The sequence below is a fragment of the Chinchilla lanigera genome, unplaced genomic scaffold (genome assembly GCF_000276665.1).
Source record: "Chinchilla lanigera isolate Chin_1 unplaced genomic scaffold, ChiLan1.0 scaffold00002, whole genome shotgun sequence".
NCBI lineage: Eukaryota > Metazoa > Chordata > Mammalia > Rodentia > Chinchillidae > Chinchilla > Chinchilla lanigera.
Window position 1 is genome coordinate 47498562 of NW_004955403.1, and position 23381 is coordinate 47521942.

General features: G+C 37.5%; 1 protein-coding gene across 1 annotated transcript in view; it reads left to right on the plus strand.

Moving 5' to 3' along the window:
- The window catches only part of Adam7 (ADAM metallopeptidase domain 7), a 55336-nt gene extending 32646 nt beyond the window's left edge, over positions 1-22690 (plus strand). The window contains exons 14-21 of the mRNA XM_005373907.1: positions 270-465; positions 884-986; positions 1575-1761; positions 6750-6830; positions 8265-8343; positions 8851-8956; positions 9494-9593; positions 22361-22690. Coding sequence (XP_005373964.1) covers positions 270-465; positions 884-986; positions 1575-1761; positions 6750-6830; positions 8265-8343; positions 8851-8956; positions 9494-9593; positions 22361-22690 — 1182 coding nt within the window. The remainder of the gene's footprint in view (positions 1-269; positions 466-883; positions 987-1574; positions 1762-6749; positions 6831-8264; positions 8344-8850; positions 8957-9493; positions 9594-22360) is intronic.
- The last annotated feature ends 691 nt before the right edge of the window (positions 22691-23381 follow it).

The following is a 23381-nucleotide window of genomic DNA, read 5'->3' on the forward strand; positions in this document are numbered from 1 at the left end:
TGTACCATTTCATACCCATTACACTTCTATCTAAAACTTCCTCAATAACAAAGTTCAAAGTTCCAAATCTTGAACTTGTCATCCTTAAGCTCACATAAAAGCCAAAGCATTTGCAAATGACAGTAACTCTCAGTGGAATGGAGAAAGAAGTTGTGATGTGCCCCTAGAGTCTTTTTTTTAGATAGACTACATGACCAGCTTTTCACCTATTTACTAGACCTTACCTATCTAAGAGTTACAAAAATTCCATCTCTGTTTCTCTTCAACAGATAAAAAAAGCAGGGTCCATATGCAGACCCGGAAACGATGAGTGTGACTTTCCTGAAGTTTGTACCGGCCACTCCTCGGAGTGTCCTAAGGATAGGTTCCAAGTCAATGGTTTTCCTTGCAACAATGGAGAAGGCTACTGCTTCATGGGGCAATGTCCCACACGGCAGGATCAGTGCACTGGATTGTTTGATGATGGTGAGAGATTGTCACAATGAATAATTTATAAAGACAATAGCCTCTACTTGTCTGTAATTATCACAGAAGACACTGGGACAAGATTGGCAGTGATACAATTTTTGACATTTTTCTAAAGTATTACTCAATATTTCTTTGAATATTACTTCTATCAGTTGATCTTTCCTCCAATATTAATTGATTGTCTAAGTATGTTAACTAAAGCACATATGTTACTGTCCTATAGCTCCATTCCTACTTAAAATACTCTCCTGGCTCAATGGGATAGCTTTTAAATTATTTATTCTATTCTACTTCACACTACATGATACGGGATGATGCTAAGGTCAATTGCATGAGGAAATAAGGCATTTTAAGATTCCCAATTTCCCTGTGTTCACTAGGTCTTCTATTTTTTTCATATCATTGTGCATTTCAGAAGCAAAAGAGAGTCCTGATATCTGCTACACGATGAATAAAAAAGGAAATAAATTTGGTTACTGCAGAAACAAGGAAAACATATTCATTGCCTGTGAGGAGAAGTAAGTGCTCTATAGTAGTGTTTTGAAAACTAAGAAAGGCTCTTGTTCTAACAACTGTTAACTTTGGCTAAGTGAGCAGGAGTAGAACAAAAACTTGCGGTCAAGGTCAGGTGTGCTCCTCCGTAAGCTAGCTGGAAATGGAGAGCCATCACACTACGCTTATTCTTAGCTGCTGCCTGATCTGGAAAATGAGGGTTAATGTGACAGCTGACTTGCAGCTTTGTTCTCAAAATCAACTGCTAAGCTCTACAGAAGGAAGGGTAAGAGGGGAATTTCAGCATGTTTATGAAAGTCATGTTAATTCAAGTTACTAGTAAGAAATAGTCTTCTGTAAGCTTGAACTAATACAGATTTGAGAGAATCACAGAGAAATTTAAAAGCGATTATCTTGTGCATTTTATCTCCTCTACTGAGTTCCACAGGCCATGACTTTAATCATCTAATGCTTTGCTTACTCATGGTCAAGACTGAGTTTTCTATTGACAAACTTGAGTCTAGAAAAACGTGCCCTGGCTTCTTGACAGCAGGCCTCGTCTCTGAAGATGGAGTTCTAGTCCCTAATCTGGGCATGCTCTCCCTCCCCTTCAGAGACATCAAGTGTGGGAAGATTTACTGCACTGGAGGACACCACTCATCCCTCCTCGGGGAAGTCAAGACCTTTCTTCTTACGGAACCAAAGCAGAATGTCACCATCAAATGCAAAACCATCTTTTTACATCACAATTCTAAAGATATTGGTCTGGTTGATTCTAGAATAAAATGTGGAGAGAAGATGGTAAGATGGAAACCTTTTGTTTTATTAAAACTTCTTGGTTCAGCTGCTCAAAAAGAGTACTGGATCTTGGGTCTGGGGATTTAGCTCAGCGGCAAAGTGCCTGCCTGGCAAGCACAAGATCGTGAGTTCGGTTCCCGGTACCGGAGAAAAACCAAAAATAAAAAAAATAAAAAAAAAAAAGAGTACTGGATCTTATAATTGGCTCCAGAGATACTTACATATGGCAAATCAGCGAAAAAATTGGCTACTACATTTTTTATTTTTGAAAAACAGTAGAAATAACACTGTGATACTCCTTTTGATTAATTTAGTCATATAAAATGATATGTAATTGTTATAAATATGCTTAATTAGCATCTTATAGTAGGCTTCTAATGGTATTTTCCTAATTAATGTGACTGTAAAATTGGTATATGTTCCTCATTTAGTTTATTTATTCAACCATATTTATTGGCCAAGTGTTAAACTGTCAGAAACTATGCTAGCTACAGATGATTTAAAGGTGAGTGTACTTGAAAATTTCATATATTAGACTAAACAGATTATCACAGTTCAGCCAAAGCACTTTCCTAGATTCCAGATTGATGTGAATCTGGAATCCAAAGTCAGCAGTGGCTACATGCTCATGCATGGAACATGGGTGACATCTTACCTTTCAGCTCTGACCTGAGGAATGACACTTTTAACATAAAGAAAAAGGGAAAGACTTATTTTTTCTAAGCTTTTAAAATTTAATTTTAATTGATACTTGCTAATTGTACACCGTTATGGTGTACAGCATTGTACTTTTTGACAAGTATACACTGTGTGCTGAGTGAATCTGACTAGCTAGTGTGTTCATCAGCTCATATATTTATAATTTCCTTGCATTGGGAAGATTCAAAACCTTCTTCTCTAGTTAGAAATATAAATTATGGTTAATGATAGTCATCCTATTGTATTATAGAACACTAGAATTTACTCCACCTATTTAACCACAGATGTGTATCTGTTTAACAACTTCTCCTATCCTCTTCTTTCTCCACCCGCCCTAACCTCTGGCAATCATGATTCTACTTCGCAGTTCTATGAGAACAGCTATCTTAGCTTTCATAGGAATGAGAACAAGTGTAATGCAGAAATTATCTCTCTGTACCTTAACACAATCCACTCATATATTTAGTTTCTCTCAAGTTCATTCTTGTAGGCACAAATGGCAGAATTGTATTCTCTCTGATAGTCATTGTTTATATGTAGCATATTTTCTTCATCCATCCATCTGCTGATGGATACTTAGGTTGATTCCATATTTTGGTTACTGTGAATAATTTCACAGAAAACATGGGAATGCACAAAAGTCTTTTCAGAAAGAAATACCTATAAAGATATGTAAAGGTACAACATGCATGACATATTCAAAGAGCTGAGAAATTAGTAATGGTGTGAACTTTGGTTGGAATGGCAAATAATGAAGTTGAACAAATAAAAGGGAATCCTATTGGAAAAGTTTATTGGACCAAGATGAAAATGTTAGAAGATGTAATATGACCAATAGCAAGCTCAACGAGACTATATGGAAAGCATATACTCCTGTACTCCAGAAACTCAGCTATTTGAAATTGAATGTTTTCTCTGTGGTATGTTTACCCTCCTACTCTGTACCACCACCCACAAGTGTCAGGATGGCGTTGGTAAAATGTGAAAGGGAAATAAATTCTAAAGCAAAAACTCAAAATATAAAAGAAAATTAGAACTTAATGATAACTTCCATTTCAAGTCCATATATTTTAATGGCAGAGTTTCTCACTAAAGGGACTCAGATGGTTATCAAAATGATGACAAATACAAAGTAGAACTGTTTAAGGACATTCAACAAGATAGGGTGTGTGCAGCATCAGGCTGAAGACAATGACCAACAGTTATTTATTTATTTCATATCTGGAAAACCAGCCTGAGGCCTCAAAGAAAGCATGGCATTCCCTTCCTTAGGATGAGTGGGAAATGAAGAAAGGGACTGTTAGGACGCAGTTGTTACAGAATGTGCTCCACACATAAATACATCATGCCCCTAACACCACAAACATAGAAGCTTATCCTCCATGAGAGAAGACACACCAGCCCCACTCCTACTGGCTGTTCAGCTGACTCCTACAGCAGGAATCCATGCAAAGCCAATGGGGATTTTCACAATGACATTAATCAAGGAATGTTCCTGTAACTTTTGAATGAAATGTAATCTCAAACATAGTGAACTTAAAATGCACAAGACACTTTTGTTCTCTAAGTATTTTCTTATTTCTGGATAAATTTTAATTTGGCACAGAAAGATAGGGAAAGCACACTATAGTGTTCCACGGTTCCCTTTTCCTTATACTATAGCAGCATGAAATAAAATGCAAAGCAAAGAAGAAAGAGAAAGGAAAGAAGAAGAATGGAGAATAAGGAGGAGAAGGAGAAGGAGAGGAAGTGGAAGGAGAAGGGAAAGAGGAAGGAAAAGGAATAAGGAGAAGCGGAAGAGGAAAAGGAAGAGGAGAGAAGAAATTTGAGGGAAGAAGTTAGCCCTTTCTTTGGCACAGAAGAACTATTGCCAATCTGTCTTTGCAGTTATCTCTTTATTAAAGATACAAAAAGGAGCAAAGTTAGAACAAGACATTTCTCATCATCGGTCTAAGTTGATCTTAAAACCCTTGAAGGGAGATTTCCATGAATTTTGCAGCACTCAGATCCAGGGCTCCATTATATGCCTAGAAAATCTGTCCAGGAAGAACAGACAAAGAAAACAAACAGCCAGAGACACAGGGAATTTAAAAGTGTGAATAAAAGAGGGAAGCCAGAGAAAACCCAGATGAAATCCCATGTGAAACAAATGTACAAGAGGACAATTATTTGAAAATGTTGAATTTTAATAGATTTTATTTGAAGAGAAGCCTTCGGTGAATGCCAGAATTAAATAGAAGGTACAGAGATTTCCCAGATCCCCTTTGCAAGCACAGCTCCCCATCTCCATTACAGGACATCCTCTAGCAGAGTAGCACATTTCATGAAGAATCCTCATTTACACATCATTATTACCCAGAATCCACAGTTTTTCACTAGGATTTACTCAGTGAAAATAGAAATGCTGTACATCCTATGGATTTCAACAAATTTATAATGACATGTACTATTTTAGTGTCATATAATACTTCTCCTGTCCTACGTGTCCCCTATGTTCTGCCTGTTCATACCTTCCTCTCCATAACTCCTGGAACCCAGTGATGTGTTCCATAAGGCCACATGGTTGGAGGTGTACAGTCTGTAGCCTTTACCTCCTCTCGTTTCCATTTCAAATAAAGGGCAATAAGCTTCCTTTCCTTTAAGTTCTTTTACCTTCCAAACTTAGAAAATAGTTATCTTATATGCATTAAAAATCATGTCACAGTATTTAACTTCAATCACTACATAATTTAGAAAAACCCAGTGGGAAATGATGGTATGCCATGTATACTCATAATTTTATTCTTTCCTTTTTCCTTTTGTACAAAGAATTTCCTTTCCTTTTATTCTTTCCTTTTCCCTTTTCCCTTTTCCCTTTGTACAATATGGTGTTCAGAGAGTTCCTACTTTATCAAAATGAAGTTAAATGTATACTTTGGATAAGATTTTAAAGGACAGTAAACATTAAAATTGGTATAATGTAAGAGCAAGGAGCATTGTCTTAGTCTTGCAAGGTACAAACTATCATAGCTGCCAGATAATATGTAATTTTGGCATGAACCAGGGAATAGATGTTACCAAAAAAAAATCAGTAAGTTCAAATTTGAGCTTCTTAAACCAGAAAAATAAAAGGAGTAGAAAAATACATACAAATTGGGAAAAATCAAAGAAATCTAATACAGATTTAATACAAATGATAAAGAAAATAGAATAGCACTGAAGTATAATTAAAGAAATGATTTTTAAGTTCCTGATCTGAAATAAATATATAAAATAAAAAAGGTTAGTTAGTGACAGAAAACATTCACTCAGAAAACAGCAGCAGTCCCTTCATGTTCTTAAGGTCAAGAATGAAAAACACATTTGCAAGCCAAAAGAGAGCAGATCATTATTTGCCTACAGGAAAAAATTATCCCAAGATACTATCATGTTTCTCTCTAACAAGAAATGCCAAAAGATAATGGTGTAATATGAACAGAGCTTTGGGCAAAACTTGGAATGCAAAAATCATAAACACAGCTCAATTTTTATTGAGACGGGAAAGCAGTAGAATGTTCATGTCTCATGACTAAGGAAGTAAAATCTGCAATTATTTTCTGCAAAAAAAAAAAGCCTGAAAAACTATTCCAGTCAGTTGAGAAATGGCCTTAGGAAGTTAAATAAGGAGATAGGATATTAAAGAGAGGTCTACAAACGATGAGAAAATACTACGTATTTATTGCTAATATATTTATTAGAAAAGTGCTAAAATATGTTGAATGATGACTAAAAGCATCGTTACAAATCTCTAAAGTATCTAGTTTAAGTAAGAAGATTAATTGATGTTAGCAAAACTCTTAGCCAACAATTACGCTTTTAGAAGTCTAGGTCTTTATATTAAATCAAAAGAAGCTTAGTAGACAGAGAATAAATTATTATGACTGAAGAATTTTTGGCAGATTAACATTCAAAAAATGAAGACACAAACGTTTTTAATAATTAATGGTTTGCATGTGTTAATGCTCGCACATAAATCCATCAATCGTGTATAAATTTCCACATCTACAGGTTGTATACATAGAATTTTGCAATAGACAAAAATTATACAAATTATAATTGAATCATATAAAATGTTATATATTTTTTTTCTGGTACTGGGAATCGAACTCAGGACCTTGCATTTCCAGGTAAGTGCTATTATGCTACTGAGCTATATTCTGGGCCCCTCTAAATCATATAAAATGGAATGTATAATTTTATGTGTAATTATATAAGATCACAATGTCTCATGAATTATAATTCCTTCTGTTTTGTGTTGCTTACCTCACTTCTAGGTATGCCTCAATGGTGAATGCATAAACATTGAACAGATCTACAATTCAACCAGTTGCCCTTCTCAGTGCAATGAAAATTCTGTAAGATTTGATGGCTTTTTAAACTAGGGTCTTAGCAGCTATTTGTTTATAGAAACCTTTACTCTTGAGTTTGCAGGTGTACTGTTTTTCCTAATCAAATTTGTATTTGACATCCATTCTTTTCTTGTTTCATCACTAAAATTCATTTAAAGAACCAAGCCATGTAGTATCACATACAGATATTGCCAGTATTGCAAGTAAATATTTTATTAATTTGTAATCTAAGTATCCAGCAATTTATAGACCTACTAAGTTTAAACCTAAACTTTAAATTTTGATCTATCACATAATTATCTATAGTTAATTTATATCCATGTCAACATTATACCAGTATTCTTGAGCAAACTAACAAATAATCATAACTTTTAAACTCAGCACTACTAAATTTATATTTATGGATAACATCTTTGCTAATCACAGTTAATCAATCTTCAAGATTTATTCAGATATGCACAAGACACTGTTTTCAGTAGTTTATAATTTATATCAGTAGTATATAATTTATGTAATTTATAATGTTTATATCCATGTCAACATTATACCAGTATTCTTGGGCAAACTAACAAATAATTATAACTTTTAAACTCAACACTACTAAATTTATATTTATGGATAACATCTTTCCTAATCCCAGTTAATCACTCTTCAAGATTTATTCAGATATGCACAAGACACTGTTTTCAGTAGTTTATAATAATATGTGTACAGCTTTGAAATCTTCATAACAACTTCAAGAGATGAATACTATGTCCATGCCAATCTTAATAGATAGAACCAGGTACCCTGATGCTGGGTTAGGGGAAAAGAAGAAACATCTAGCTTTATCTCCCAGTAGATGACCCAAGAGTCTTTCCTGATGAACTAAACGTTCTCCTACCACCTTTTCCCCCATCAATATTGTCTCATTATTATGAAGCTGGGGATCTGCTACTTTGTCTATGATATGTCCAACTTTAGCAGAGGTTTTTCATTGAAAGGCATAGATGCTTTCTAGAATGATAAGTCACACAGTCTTGTTCATCTGTCTGAACACATCAGTAGCATTCTCTTGTTCAAGGCTTTTTTTTTTTTTTTTTTTTTTTGGTCTTTTTCAGACAGGGTCTCACTACGCAGTTCAGGCTGACCTTGATCTTACTTTTTAGTCCAGACTGGCCTTGAACTCTCAATGATCCTCATGCTTCAGCCTCCCAAGTGCTGGGATTATAGTCATATGCCACCACACCCAGCTTGTTCATGGCTTTCTTCAAAGGAGGTTGCTTCTTTGATTTTGTTTGCTTATTTTTGTACAACATTGATTTTGGTGTGCAGTTTAGTTCATTAATCAATAAAACTGTGTGTGTGTATTTGGTGTAGAACTAACATTAACCTAAGTGAGATATAAAACATAGCTATGTCATTCATTTGATATAATTGTGTGCTTGATTCCTTCTTCAGGAGGATGGTCGTGAATCCGAGTGCCAGTGTGAAGAAGAACAGATACTTACAGACTGGGAAGAGACCTTAAATGTTACCAGTGAGCACCTTAGACTATAATATCTCACACATATCGAAAACCTACCCATTGAGAGCGTTTTTCCTGATTTTCCATATTTACTATGTATTTCTTGTACTTTTACACAACATTTGGTTTATTTAGTCATTTTACTATTTTGCATGTTTGGAGACCTATGTTGAATTTACTACAATTGCCCTTTATGATTAATATATCCCCTTTTAGCTAACTGTGGCTTACTTCCTCTAAAAATCTGCAATACAAAAAGACTTTAATAGTCAGTGAATAATTAACAACAAAAACTTTTCTTGCTGATTGTTGTTTCCCTTAAATATCACTGAATATTGCTAATACAGATGAAACTTTGTACCTCTGGCCTTTTTATTCTATATAAAATATTAAGGGGAGGGGACATAAGACTGTTAGGAAAGAAGTAGTACTGTAACATCTTCCTTAAATGTCAGCGTATCATTGTCCTAAAGTGATGCCTTGGCATAGTCCCTCACCCCTTTTTTTTTAATGTTGCAGGTATCTCCATCATGGTCATCGTGATTCTCATGATTGTTACTGGTATTGGATCTATCACATTATTAATTCGTTACCAAAAATGTATTAAATTGAAGCAACATCAGAGGTAAGTACATTTCAGATTGAAGGGAATAACTACTCAGAATATGTAAGTTTGGTGGCCATAAAGGATAATGAGCATAGAAAAATATTAAGTCTTTTGCTGAAGACCAGGTAAAAAGCATGTTAGTGAAATTTTTACGTACATACAAATGCTTATCCTACTGGTTATCAAACTTTGCTGCACTTTCCAATGGATCTTTCAAAAAAATTACCTCAAGACATCGTGATTCAGTTGTTATAGGGTACAACCTAATTGTCTGTGCTTTTAAAAATCTCTCAGAAACTCTAATCCCAGTTATTCGAGAGGCTGAGGCAGAAGAATTGCAAGTTACTGTCTAGTGTGGGCAATTTAGTGACTTACTGAGATCCTGTATCAAAACAAATATAAAAAGCCAGGAATGTAGCTCACTGTGAAGACCTTAGGTTTAACTGCCAGTGTGACAAAAACCAAAAACAAACAAATGAAAACAAGTTTAATTTTTATATTTAACCACAATCATAACCCATGGCTTATTTCCATGTTCAACTTCCTTGCTCACAGCCCACCTGGAGACACACTTGGAGTAGAGAATAAAGGATACGTGGGAGATGAGCAGCAGAGGAGACCCGAGCCAATTCTGCCCGAGAGTCCTCCTCGTCAAGTAAGCAACTTTCTTTGCGATAGTTAATGGATGATAAAAACATAGCTGTGTGCTTTTTATACTGGAGCTGGCCCTACACAAACTGAAGCAGGACATGCTAAGAAGCAAGGTAACGAAGTTCAATGCAATGAAACTCTCAATCAGCCACCTGCCTAATCAGGGCAGGTGAGGGGGATAGAACTCACTTAAACATGGAACAGCAGCCAAGACACTACTTCAGAGCAGAGAGTATTGACAAAATAGAACATTATGTTGCACTCTAATGGAAAAATACGCAATCACAAACCACAGTCCAAGCTATAAAAATCCTAATAAATTTAGAAGAATCAGTCATGCAAAAGAGTTTCTCAAAATAAAATTGTATTACAAATCAGTAACAAAAAGATAAGGAAAATAATTCCCAAATGGAAATTAGGCACACAAATTCTAAAGAATGCCTATGTCAAGCAATCAAAAGGATAATTAGAAAGAATTATAAAGTAAACAGAAATTAAACACAGCATATCAAATATGTGGAACACAAGGAAATTAGTAATTAGAGGAAAGTTTGTAACATTAAAAGCTTGTGCTGTAAAGACAAATGTCATTAATAATCTCAGCTTTCATTTTAAGAAACTAGAAAAAGGAAAATAAATAAATCTCAGTATATGCAGAGAACAGGAAATGAATAACAAGTAGGTCATGAATGGAATAGAAAACAAAAAAATAACAGACAAAAACCAATAAAACCAAAAACAGATTTTTCAAAAGATTAATAATTTTATAAATATCTAATCAGAATGATCAAAAGAAAGAGAAGAAAGAAAAAGAGAAGAGGAGAAACAGAAAATCAGCTCAGATTATCAATTTCAGTAAGCAGACAGATGACCACTGGAGATTCTATACATACTACATTGATAATTACAAAATATTATGAAAATCATTATTTTAGTATGTTTGAGAACATGATGAAATGGAAAACTCTCAAGGATACAAATCACTAAAGCCTATACATAAAAAATAGATAATATCAATACTTCTATATCTAATAAATAAATTTATAGACAATGAGAAGATAAAATGACCTATAGAAAAATTCTGTACAATCTATGAGTTGATGTGGTAGTACATACCTGTAATCCCAGCATTCTGGGAGCCTGTGGCAGAAGAGTCACAAATGCAGGCCAGCCTGGGAAATTTAGTGACTTAGCAAGAGTCTTACTAGTTTCTTTGCTGCTGGGGCAAAACACCTGGCACCCACAATTTAAGGAAGGAGAGGTTTATTTTAGCTCATAGTCTGTACAGCTTTCGACCCGTTCGTTGTTGGCTGGCTCCTAAGCAGGGCAGCATAGCAGAGGGGCCTGGTGGAGGAGAAACAGTCCATGGCAGGGCAGCCAGAAACAGAATGAGATCGAGGTAGGAGGAGGAAGACAGACACTTCCAGGCCACACTCCCAGTGACCCAGTTCCTGGAACAAGTTTTACCTCCCAACATCGTATTGAGCTATAAGCCTTCCACTGATGAGTACCATGCCCCCGTGATCCAGTGACCCCAACACCTATAAGTATATGAGGCTTTGGGAGCATTTTAGATACAAACCATAACAGCAAGTCTCTGTCGCAGAAGAAAAACGCAACACCCACTATTTCTCAGAAGAAAGAGGAAAAGGGCTGGGGATGTAGCTCAGTACAAAGGCTCTCAGTTTAATCCACAGTACAGACAAAAGATGAAGGAGAAAGGAATAAAAGTTCTATGGAATGGGGCTGGGGATTTAGCTCAGCGGCAAAAGCACCTGCCTGGCAAGCACAAGGTCGTGAGTTCAGTTCCCGGTACCGGAGAAAAACCAAAAACCAAAACAAACAAACAAACAAACAAAAAAAAATTCTATGGAACTTACAAAAAAGTGAATTTGTAATATTTTCAGGATACATGATTAGTATACTGAACTTTATTGCATTTTCACAGACTATTGAGAACAATTCCAAAAACAAGATAAAATAACAAAGTACCATTTGCAATAGCAGAAAATACCAAAAATCCTAAAAACTTAAGGATTAATATGATAAAAGTTATATAGAGAGAACTGCAAAGTTATGAGAAAAACTAGACAACCAAATAAATATGATTGTGGATGAGAAGGCTCACTTTTGCTGTTGTCAATTGTCCCCCAATTGATCTATGTTTCCAAGCAATCCCAATCAAAATATCAGCAAGAAATTTTTGTGAAACTACTAAGTGAATTAACAGAATTACAAATTTAAAAAATCAACAAATATTAATTGTATTTCCACATACTAGCAAGAATCAGTGAAATACAATGAAAATTATAATTTGAAGTAGCACCAAAAGCATGACATATTTAGGGATAAATCTGACAAAATATAAAGCAGAATCTACATGCAAAGTGGCAGTATATTTGTGAGAAACATTTTAAAGGACCTAGATAGGGTAAAAGGTACAAGACGTGCTCAAATTACATTATATGCATGTATAAAAATACAATGAAATGCATTATTCTATATAATTCATGTGCACAGCTTTTTTAAAAAGACCTACATAAAAGTATATATTTTTTGGTCAGAAGAATCTGAATTGTTAATATACAATTTTTTTCACCAAATTGTTCTCTGCGTTCAAAGTAATCAAAACCAAACGTGAAGGGTTAGTTTAACTAGCAATTGATAAGTTGATTCTAAAATTCATATGGAAATATAAATTATTCAGAATAATCAAAGAATTTTGGAAAAGCAAGAAGGAATTGGGAATTTACACTACTTGATTTCAAGATGTTATAAGGCTAAGTAATCAAGACAAGGTGATACTGGCATGAATGAGTGTGGACAAAATACACTAATAAAATAAAATAGGTTTAAGAAACAGACCCACATGTATATGCTCAATTTATTTTCTACAAAGGTGCTAATGAGGCTCCATGGAGAAAGAAAAGTCCTTTCACAAACAGTGCAAGAACAAGATAGTCTTATGTACAAAGATGAATTTGACCCGTTTTTGGAACAATACACAAAGTTAACTCAACTCACAGCACAAATAAATTACATATCTATGTGTATCTCTTTTCCTGTAAAGTTAAAAAAAATTTAAAATGTACATGACTAAACTGTAATGTATAAAGATGGGCTTTGTGGAACAAAACTATAAAGCTCTGCATGAAAATCATCACTTTAAGTAAGGAAAGTAACTAATCTGTGGGAGGAGGTAATTATCAACCACACTGGCTACTTGCAGAGGTCAAGTCCTGGACTTGTCTTCTTTTCTTTTTTTTTTCTTTTTTTGAGACAGGGTCTATATATGTCCTTCAGACTGGTCTTGAACTCATTATGTACCCTTGGTTGACCTTGAACTCATGACAATCTTCCTCCCAAGTGCTAGGATTGCAGGCATGCACCACCACACCTTACCCAAATTATATTCTTAAGCAACACACGAAATATGAGTACTTAACTTACATGGTTTGTTAAGCTGTGCATTTGTCTTATGCATTTGTGTTTTTAATCTGTAATTTATTTACTCATACAAAGATTAAAGTAAATAAAATAATGTTCATATATAGGGATGTGGACAAGGAAAATTCCCAAATAACAGTATGAATAGTAGAATTAATGGGAAGACTTGGTATTATGTACTAAAGTCAGTCACACTTATATCCTGAAACCCATCATTTTCTCACATAAATACACCCAACATAACCGTGCACCTCAGAAAGCATTTATATAATATTTTAACATCATCGTTTGCAAGAGTAGGGAAGTCAAAATGTTCCAAAGATGCACAGAGAGTAAACAAACTACGCCATGATGGGATGGGCAACTACAGAGAAAGGACAACAATTGAACTACTGTTATTTACAACTTGAATAAATCCCTGAAACACACTGTTAGTAAAAGAAGCCGAGTTCAAAATCAAACTTTAAGATTGTAGATTACATCAAAGTTCAAAAACTGGCAAAACCAAATCTGGTAGTAGAGGACAGGATTCCAGCTACTATAGGGAAGGAATATCTTCATGAGTGATTTTGAATTTTTTTTTTTTTTAGATCTAAGTGGTGTTTGGTCAAAATATGTGTTCATCTCTGAAAATCCATCTACCCTACACTCAGTATTTGTGCATGATTTTGTATATATTTAGACAAAGTAGAAAGTTTGTTAAAATACCAGCCTTCTAAAATACCAGACCAAAAAATGAAGCTGGAAAATCCTGCAGAAATCCCTACAAATAGTGGGCTTGTTCAGGGACCATGACTGCTATGATTTCCAATGCATTTAGCTCACTAAAAAAAGTGTGCATGCAGATTAAGTAGCTATACAGGCATCCCTTACAAAAGCTAATGAGAGAAACAACCTCCTAGACAAGATTATTTTGATTAAAATATGAAAAATGCTATTGGAATCCAACTCCTGGAAGAGAGAGCAAAAGGTTCAAAATTTAAGGCTAAGTCACAACTGACTGTTTCTAGATGCGAGCACCATTGACTATACAGATTCCAGTGCTTGAAAATAAAGATCTTTTTAGATGCTGGTACCAGTCTGGTTACAAACTCCAGATGCTTTAAAACTTTTCTCAGGTGCTACACATCCAACAATCCTTGTGTCTTTACTGCACAATATTGCAGAACATGCCACCTTCCTGCTCCCATGAACATATACAGGATGTAGAACATTTTAGCAGAAATGTTGCTGGTGAATTTCACTGTACTCTTCAGAGATAGATAGTTAAGCTCATTTGTTGTATGATGGTTTGTAATCATTTTTATCTTCTTACACTTTTTATCATACCAGTAGTAACCCTGAGATGGTAAAAACAAGCCTGATCTGTTTACCCTTCTGAACATAAAATAGTATGTGATGATTTCTAAACTTAGGTGGAGATTTTCTGATATGAAACCACATAGTGCTAATGTCAATCTCAGAGATTTGCACTGAGTTTTAAACGGGAACTTATGCCAAGTTACTTAGCACAGTGTTTGGTATATATTTAGCACTTAATATCTGTTCATTATCTGTTATGTCTTACACACTGTTTCAGTTTCTTTCCTAATTAAGATTTCCTTAAATTAATATGTAAATTAGACACACTCCCAGAGAAAGGAGTGAAGCAAAGGTGTCTGAGCATAATAAGCAGGTTCAAACAGAGCAGAGGGGCATATCTGTTACATTTCGGGATTGTAGGCTCTTCTACCAATTTTGGAATTGCAGCTAAAGCAAGGGAACTGAGAAGAGAAGGTTGATGAACATTTATTGAATATCAGCATATTGATTTATTATTCACATTATATGCCATATGATAACAGGGTTTATGAACATGTATTTTACATAAGAGTTTGGGCCCTCTGATCTCATGTTGCAGGTTTTTATATGTGTCATAATATTACACAAATAATAGTGATTTACCAGCATACCTGTCTGACACATGAGTTTCCTATCAAAAGCCAGTCCTCAGCAAGGCTGTTCCGGGAAAGTTCATTGGTGTGATTTCTCTGTCACACTCGCTGATGACTGGTGTTTCTTTTCTGGCATTCAGTGCCTGTCCCAGCTCCTGCAGTCACTGAGCTCTATCTTCCAGTGGTTTTGCCATCTTCTGGGAGTTAACAGAAAGCACCGCAAAGATGGTGGTCTCCATCAAGCCCATATGTATTTTAATAGGCAGTTCTAAAGATTCCCAAAGACTTCCCAAAGCCAAAGTAATGTGGCTGGCTGTGGAATTTCAAAATGCAGACCATTAGAGCTATTATGATTCAGAAGCTAGAAGCCCCACCTGGTGCTATGCGGATCACAATATGTAAAAGAGCCTTCGTGATTCTCCTCTATGAGTTTGCTTTAGAGTCAGGCCTTAGCTCCATCTGCTACAAGCTAAGAGTGTAAGGAAGAATATTGTTTGCATGCCTTTCAGTATCTGTGTATTCCCTAGGAATATATTCCAAGGCTGGGAAATATATTCTGTGGGCTTGAGAAATAGTTGTATTCGCTAAGTACAATTTGCATAGTGATGATGACTTTTTTTACTAGCAGAGGCCTGCAGAATCCTTGGAGAGCCTTCCATCCGGTTTTTCAAGTCCACACTACATCAGTCTGGTATGTCCCTGTGCCTTTCCATTGCCTGGGGTAGTCCGTGTCTATTTCATTAATAACTTTAATGCTGCTTACCCATCTGTTGGTTCCTTGCAAAGGCTCAGTAGTATCACACAAGTATGTGATTGGAGGTGAAAGTCGGACGCTCAGGTACAGAAACAAACGCCTCAAGGTGAGGAGAGTAAGATGAGTCATGCAACTCCTGGGGCAGCCCTCTTTGTTAAAATGGTGGCATTTTACTCATCATGAATTCTTGTTGGTTAATTTATATTTTTTATTTTTTATTTATTATTATTATTATTATTATTATTTTTTTTTGTGGTACTGGGGATCAAACTCAGGACCTTGAGCTTGCCAAGCATGTGCTTGTGCAGCTGAGCTATATCCCTGGCCCTTGTTGGTTAACTTTTAAATGAACACATATGAATGTTATTCACCATGATTCTTGAGCTTCTTTTCCCCTCTAACCTTCTGTCCCTGAAATGAATGCTGAATCCCTTCACCCCAGTCCTGCCCCAGATCCGATGAATTTTAACGAGGTCTTGATAGGCTCACGGTCTCTAGAGCTCTCAGCCAGTGTTTAAAAAAGTAAAGGATGATTACAGGATCCTTTAGAATCAGCCAAATTTTTAATTTCTATACATCCTCAAAATCATCCATTAGAGAACTCTCAGAACTGGGCACTGACTACAGCAAGGTTCTTACATTTATACTGTGAAATCAGCAATGCCTTCCCAGCTGAGTGTATCCCAGCACCCATGTCCTTTTGAAAGTTTTTTTTAGGAATATAGCTCAGCAGCACAGCACCTGCCTGGCAAGGGCAAGGTCTTGAATTTGATTTCTGGTACTAAACCTAAAAGCTTTTTAAAATTTGAGACAAGATCTCACTAATTTGCCCAGGCTGGCCTCAGATGTATGATCCTCCCGCCTCCAGGGTGCTGGGATTACAGGCCTGTGTCACCACACACAATGTGTCAAGCTTTTTTTTTTTAAGGCTATGATCAGAGTGGTTTTTACACAGTACATCCTAAAAAACTGCACATCACAAGAAAGGATTTTGGATGGTGCTGGAAAGTACTGCTGGGCTGTATGATCAGATGACCCAATTCTCCAGGGAACCAATGCTGTCTTTGAAAATAGGTTTCACTGGGGTCCTGGTGAAGATGGTATCTGAATGAAAGCAGTGATGCTTAAAAAAATGATTGCAAGTCTCTGACCAAATATATTCTAAGAAAGATTTACAAGTTTTATGTGGACTAATCATTTCTGATAAAACTTTACCTAATCAGAACTATTCACTCCATCACTTTATCAGTCAGGGTTTACTAGACAAACAGATATAATGCAAGATAAACAAATGTACAAGAAATTACAAGTTTGGCTTGCAATGGTCAGCTACAGAGTTGGATGAGGAAGGGTGCAGAGGGTGTGTGCACGCTGGAGACTGAAGAGCCCAGCCCCGGGCCTGGAGCTCGCTGCAGTGTCCGTGCAAGTCCCTATCAAAAGGCTGATGGGTCTGCGACGGAATGCTGAAGAATCTATGAGGAAGGCCAGAGAGCCAACACCAGAAGGCTGAAGAGTCCAGACAGGAGCCCAACAGTCTGCACCAGAAGCCAGGAGACCACCAAGCTGAAGGCGAAGACCGGAGCTCCTCCAAAGAACCAGCAGCCAGTCCTTCCTCAGTTCCTTTTTTTATGCAGTCTACCCGCTCTAGGGAGGTGGGGGTGGTCCTCCACACCCACACCCTCTGCCTGCCTGCCTCTTGCACAGGCTCAGGATGAATACAAAGTAAGCACCCTGGACCCCTTCTGAGTTGCATAGTTAACCTTCTAAACTTCTCAAATTAACACAATAAACAACATCCCAGAAGGGTAAGGGCGTGTCCTTTTCACCCCAAGAGGCAGAACTGCTGAGTCACTTAGCCAAACCTCTAGACTCCCCAAGTTGGCACAGTGTATCAACCATAACAATCACCATCCCATGGCAATTTACAAACCATCTTGGATGTTTTCACAGAGCAAGAAATGGTCTGTGTATTGGTGTCTGTGTATGTGTGTGTGTGTGGTTGTGTGTGCGCTCATAGTGTATATGTGCAGATACATGTGTGTGATTGTGCATGTGTGTGCCTCCAATATGTGGCGCAATTCCTAATACAAATTATATATTACAGAAATCTGCAAGTAAAGACCCAAAAGGAATTGCAGAGTCCAAACAAAGTGCTAACATGGTAGGTTCCCACTGACAGGAAGTACTTCTCTCTTTTATTTTACAAATGCTGGAATCTTTTTGTGTTCTTTATTACTCATTGATTGACTGGGGTTGGGCATTTGTACTTATCAAGAGAATAGGATGCCTGAGATTGCTTTCACTATATACTGCCATCTCTAACAGAGAATTCTGCAAAGCATGTTGTAGTGCAAGATTTTTTAACTTGGCCAAAGGAAAAAGCTAGAATTTGAGAGTTTCAAAGTCTCAATATATATTAGAAATAAGTAAAACAGTACTTTTTCTCTCGGACTTTAGTTAGCCCCACTATACATCCCCATGAGTTCTAGATGTAATTAAAAGGACAGAATTGTGTTGGTAATTCCAGGAGAGCAACATTGTTTTTCATGATTGCTTTACTAATATCTGTACTCACGAAATCAGTAAATAACTGAAGGTAAAGGATGATTTCACATTTAAATTACTATGTCTAAGGGGATGGGGATTTAGCTCAGCGGCAAAGCGCCTGCCTGGCAAGCGCAAGGTCATGAGTTCGGTTCCCAGTACTGGAGAAAAACAAACAAACAAAAAACAAAATAAATAAATAACTATATCTATTTTGGAAAATATATGAAAAAGTCAGGAATTTTGTCAAAGAGAGAAATAGCTATGGTTCGGGTACATTTCTCAGTTTTTGTCTTCCTATCATCCTTCATGTCTTTGAGTTTCCATAATGTACTCAGTACTGGATCAGTGTGAGGTTTTCCTCCACAAATCGTTCTTAGAAAGGCTCCAAGCAAGCGCAGGTGCCCTGCTTCCACTGGGACAGAGAGAGCAGGACTTTTCCTAATAGTCCTTCTGCTGCACAGCAGCAAATCTGTCCCACAGTGTGGAAAGTGGAGACACTCTAGTCTAAACAGACTGCTTGGAGCCTTACCCTAGAAAAAAGATATTCTTTTTTCCTTGTTATAGACCTCTACCTTTTAAATTGCACAATAAACCATGGCTAAGGAGATAAGGAGATCTTTAGAAGTGTAAATATATGTAGTACAACAGAATCCAGAAAACTTATTCCATTTCGTAGACATGAATGACTAAAATACATTTTTATGGACTTTACAGAAAGCAACTTATTTTTAACCATCTGTTTCTATTTAGACCTTGAAATTGGATATCCAGAATGGCTGTGCAAGCCTGGGTTGAGAACCCTGGATGTGAGAGCCTCAGTCTTCTCTAGCTATTTCCTGCACAGATTTCAGTCATTTCTAAAATGATCTTCACCAAGTCAAGAAATATTGAAGAGAAACAATTTTTTTCTGCTAATATTTACTTATAGAATTCACAACCTATGGCATAGACATATGTTGTATAAAAACAAATATCTTGTGGCTTTTCAAATGCTTAATATAAATATAAGCAGGTTGTTTTTTTTTTTTTTTTGCTCTAGTTGTCTATTACAAAATGCTAATATAGTTAATCTTAAAAAGTCAAAACTTGGAGGATGACTTGTAACCCTGAGTTTTGGAAGCAAAATATCATTTGTGAAAGGTTACTTCTTTGGGGGCATGAAGTAGTCGCATTAATTTGAATGTGGTATTATTACCACGAAATCTGGTTTTAATGCAATTGTTTCCTGCAAAAATGCCCAGGAGGGAAGTGCCGCTGTGGGGGGCATAGCTTTCAGGAGTTAATTAACAGTGAGGGAGGCAGAGCAGTAGTCAAGGTGACTACAAAATAGACCTTAAAATCACCCTGCTACCAACAGGCGGCACAAAAGGCTCCTGGCCTCTTTGAATTCCTAGTTTGCCTTTCTAGAATTCCCAAAGAAGCTGACAGAGAAGTCGGAGGGTTGGAATAATTTAGAACTAACTCCAGCTGGGAGCACATGCTCATAACCTCCACACTGGGCTTTAAAGGTCTTCAGGGTACAAGGCTATGTCCATTGCTGTGCGGTTTCTGAGTCCCTGTCATGCCAGGGTAGTGCCCGGGGCTGTCTTGGGAATGATTCAGCTCCTTCTGCCAGTGCCTCTCCATGGGTTTTCCTGCGTCCTCTTTTCTGTCTGTAAATTGTTAAGCCTATGACTGTTATTTTTCGTTTACTGAAATAAAGTTCTCAAGTGCTAGATGAAACTGTTTTGATTCGGTGAAATAAACGAAGGCTGCAGGCAGGGAAGAAAGACTACTGTCCTTGGTGACACTCTGGACTCTGCTGATTTTCCTTCCTTTGGGGGAGCGCAGAGCAGCGGCGAGGAAGCCCTCCTCACCTGTCAGCTTCCCGTGCATTTGCTCTCCTCAAAACCACCACATTCAAAAAGAATTGGTAAATATATTCATGAAGCAAATGACACTCATTTAAATATTTTATGTAAATCTGTGGGAAAAAAGAAGAGAAACTCCGTGTCTGATATATAGTGGCTTCATTAAGACAAACAGTAATCCTCTGATGTCTACAATTAAGGGACAGTTGTATCTTCCTATTCTCCTGAGCACTACATATGTTGTTGAACGATATACATTTTAAATATATTTTTCTTAATGCCTATTACTTTTACAAATATTCAGTGTCGATGTAATTTTATGCTTGCATATAACATATTTTGGTCATATTCACCCTCTTTAGCCTTAAATAATACATGTTAGTAATACCTTACTCCCTTTGTAGAAAGATCACTGTCCTGATTTGTTATTTTTTATCATTCCCGTATCTTTTCTGGAAAACTCAATCACCACCATCCATTTCTGATTTGGGACCCATCTAACTACAATTTCTGTGTAGTATTTTCCCCAAATTTCTTCTTCCCAATTATAAATATGTGAGGGAGCAGCCACATTCTCCTGCCCCATAGCTTTCTGGCTAGACCGTCTCCAGATTTCTTCAAATAAGCCTGGGCTTTCTCATAGGCAAGACTCTTTTGGTTTTAGGTAATGCTCTCCAAGCCTGCCTGGGCTTCTTAGTACCCGGTCTCGGGGCTTTCTCCCATCTCTCTCAAGTGCTGCCACTCTCTATTCTTAGGGGTCCTCTCTTTCTTTCCCATGCTGTGTACAGATTAGGGAGCAACTTTCATGGTTACTCCTTACTAGTGATTGAGCTAATGAAGAGACGTTTTCCCTCATGAACTTCATGGTGACTGCAGAGGAATGTGTCAGCAGCTCTAGCTCCATCCTCTGGGATAGAGGTGTGGCAAGAACTGGAATAAAGTCATTTTGCTGATCAGCTCCTGTAATCAGTTTTTCTGGTTGTGAATGTCTCCACAAACTCCACACAAGCTCCACTGACCTCTAATCCTGGATTTTGCCCTAATCTTGCAACTTCATTCCTATATCTAATCCAGTTGCCTGGAACCAGGGTTCTACTGGTCCTACTTAGATGTAGTTCTAGCCTCATGCTTTCTGGCTCTTTCTGAGTCCTTTCTATTAAGCCCAGGCTTGCTGACAGGAACACTGCTGGGGAAGGATAGATTTGCTAGACCTGTGGTCTAAGGCTCCTTGCTGCCCTGCTATACGCTTTGTTCTCTTGCTAATGGACTCTGCCTGAACTCACATCAAGTCTGTTACCTTCCAGGCTGCTGGGGCTGGGTACCGGACTGACTTTCCGCAGCTGGGTTGTGCCCACTTTGTCCTAGTCAGAGGCAGATTTGTCAAGTGAGAGAAGCTTGAGCTTCAGAGCTCATTATAGGTACATCCCCTTCTAATAACTTGTATCTTCCAATTTTCCATCTATCTTCCCTCTTTCCCTTCCCCGTCCTTCCTTCCTTCCTTCCAATGCTAAGAATAGAACTTAGGTCCTCATTCACCCTAATCATGTTCTGTACTACTGAGCTGCACCCCAGATCCTACATCTTTTTAAGACCTCATTGGGCTAGATTTGTGTTAGGGAAAGGTAAACCAAATGCTTTATGTGCAAAAATAGCAACACCTACAGGCAACAAATAGGACAAAGACGCATCTTTGCTAGCTTGAGTTTGTAGTCTCCGCTGAGAAGAGGGCTGGATCAGCTAGAGATACAAGTGGGGTGGGACAGGTTTCCATGTTTCACCTACTTCTCCACATACTCCTGGGATGAGTGTGGATGGGGACAGGGACCCAAGAAAGTATTTTATAGAAAGTAAAACACACTGGAAGGCTGTAACCAGCTGAGCTTTGGCTAAGCACCCCCACCCCGCCCCACTTTCCAGCCTATACACAGATCAGTGGCTTACGGGTTGGAGTTCCACAAGCTCTTGGGTTTTAAGTAAAACCTCTACCTAAATCACTGAACACTAAATGAAGCAGCCTGAGAGGCCATTCATAGAAAACCAGGATAAAATACACAAACAAGGTTGAAATCCTGAGCAGAGGCATCAGCTGCTACACGCTGCAGGAAAGAGGTCAGGGTACGAGCACACGAGGAGCAACAAATTCTGCAGTTGAAATCAGCAAGTCACTTTCAAAAACACTCAGAAAGCTCACCAGAGACCATATCTGCTATAATAAACTGCATAAATGATATTTTTAAAGGAACGTCCAGTATATTTCTACATCAGTTCCTTCAGGAATACAGCAATGGTGATTCAGCACAAAGCAGAAAAACCTGCCCCCTTCCATGGCCGACCACCAATACCCCCAATATTGGGTCAAGCATTCTCCGATATTGACCACCCCCCACAGCCTGTGTGCCACAGCAACTGTCCTGCTATTGAATATAGAATTCACATTGCATGTGCTAAAACTGGACAGTCACATTCTAAAGAAAGGTTAATAACTTCCTTATTCCACGTAGCAGTCTCTGAGGCTCAAGATCCACGAGTGACATTCTTGAGACCACTAGGTGGCCACACAGCTCAGTAAATTTCAGAGTACCTGGAAAATTGCTCGCTGAGCCTAGTGCTTTTCCAGCCATCACTAGTCTTCAAGATCCTGACGTTAAAGTTATTAAGACATTTGCTAAATTTTCTTCTTGATAATTAGCAGTGCAAAGCTGGGTAAATCTTCCCAGGTACACTCTACTCTGCTGGGTGTGGGCCAAAGTAGACAGGAGTAACCCATACCTAAACAAAAGCAGGACAAGCTAACATCCTGGAACATTTGCCTGGGGATTTTTGGATTGGAAAAGCAAATCCTCTACTTTCAATCTGAAGTCAACAATCTTGATATTGGGAAGTCAACAGACCCAAATAACTAAGTCTCCTGGAAATTATCATGGTGGTCTAGTTTTTGGTTTTTCAACTATGTATTACTTGGTTGTTGGTTTATTTATTTATTTTTGAAAGCCAACCAATTAACAAGGCCCACTGCTGCCATGGAAACCTGAGGAGCTGCCTCCCTCCCCCGGGGGATGTGTGATGGATAGTACATGTCAGAAAAGCTAGCAGCCTATGAGTCTTATCTGACTTGGTGGATCCTTGATGACACTTGATGTCCCTCTGCTAATCATTGTCACAGAGTGAGAAATACTGATGAGGTTCCAGGGTTATTGGAAGCTTCCTGATCACTTTCTAACAGAAAGTCAGGCTTTTAGAAATCTCAAGAGCCTTTACAT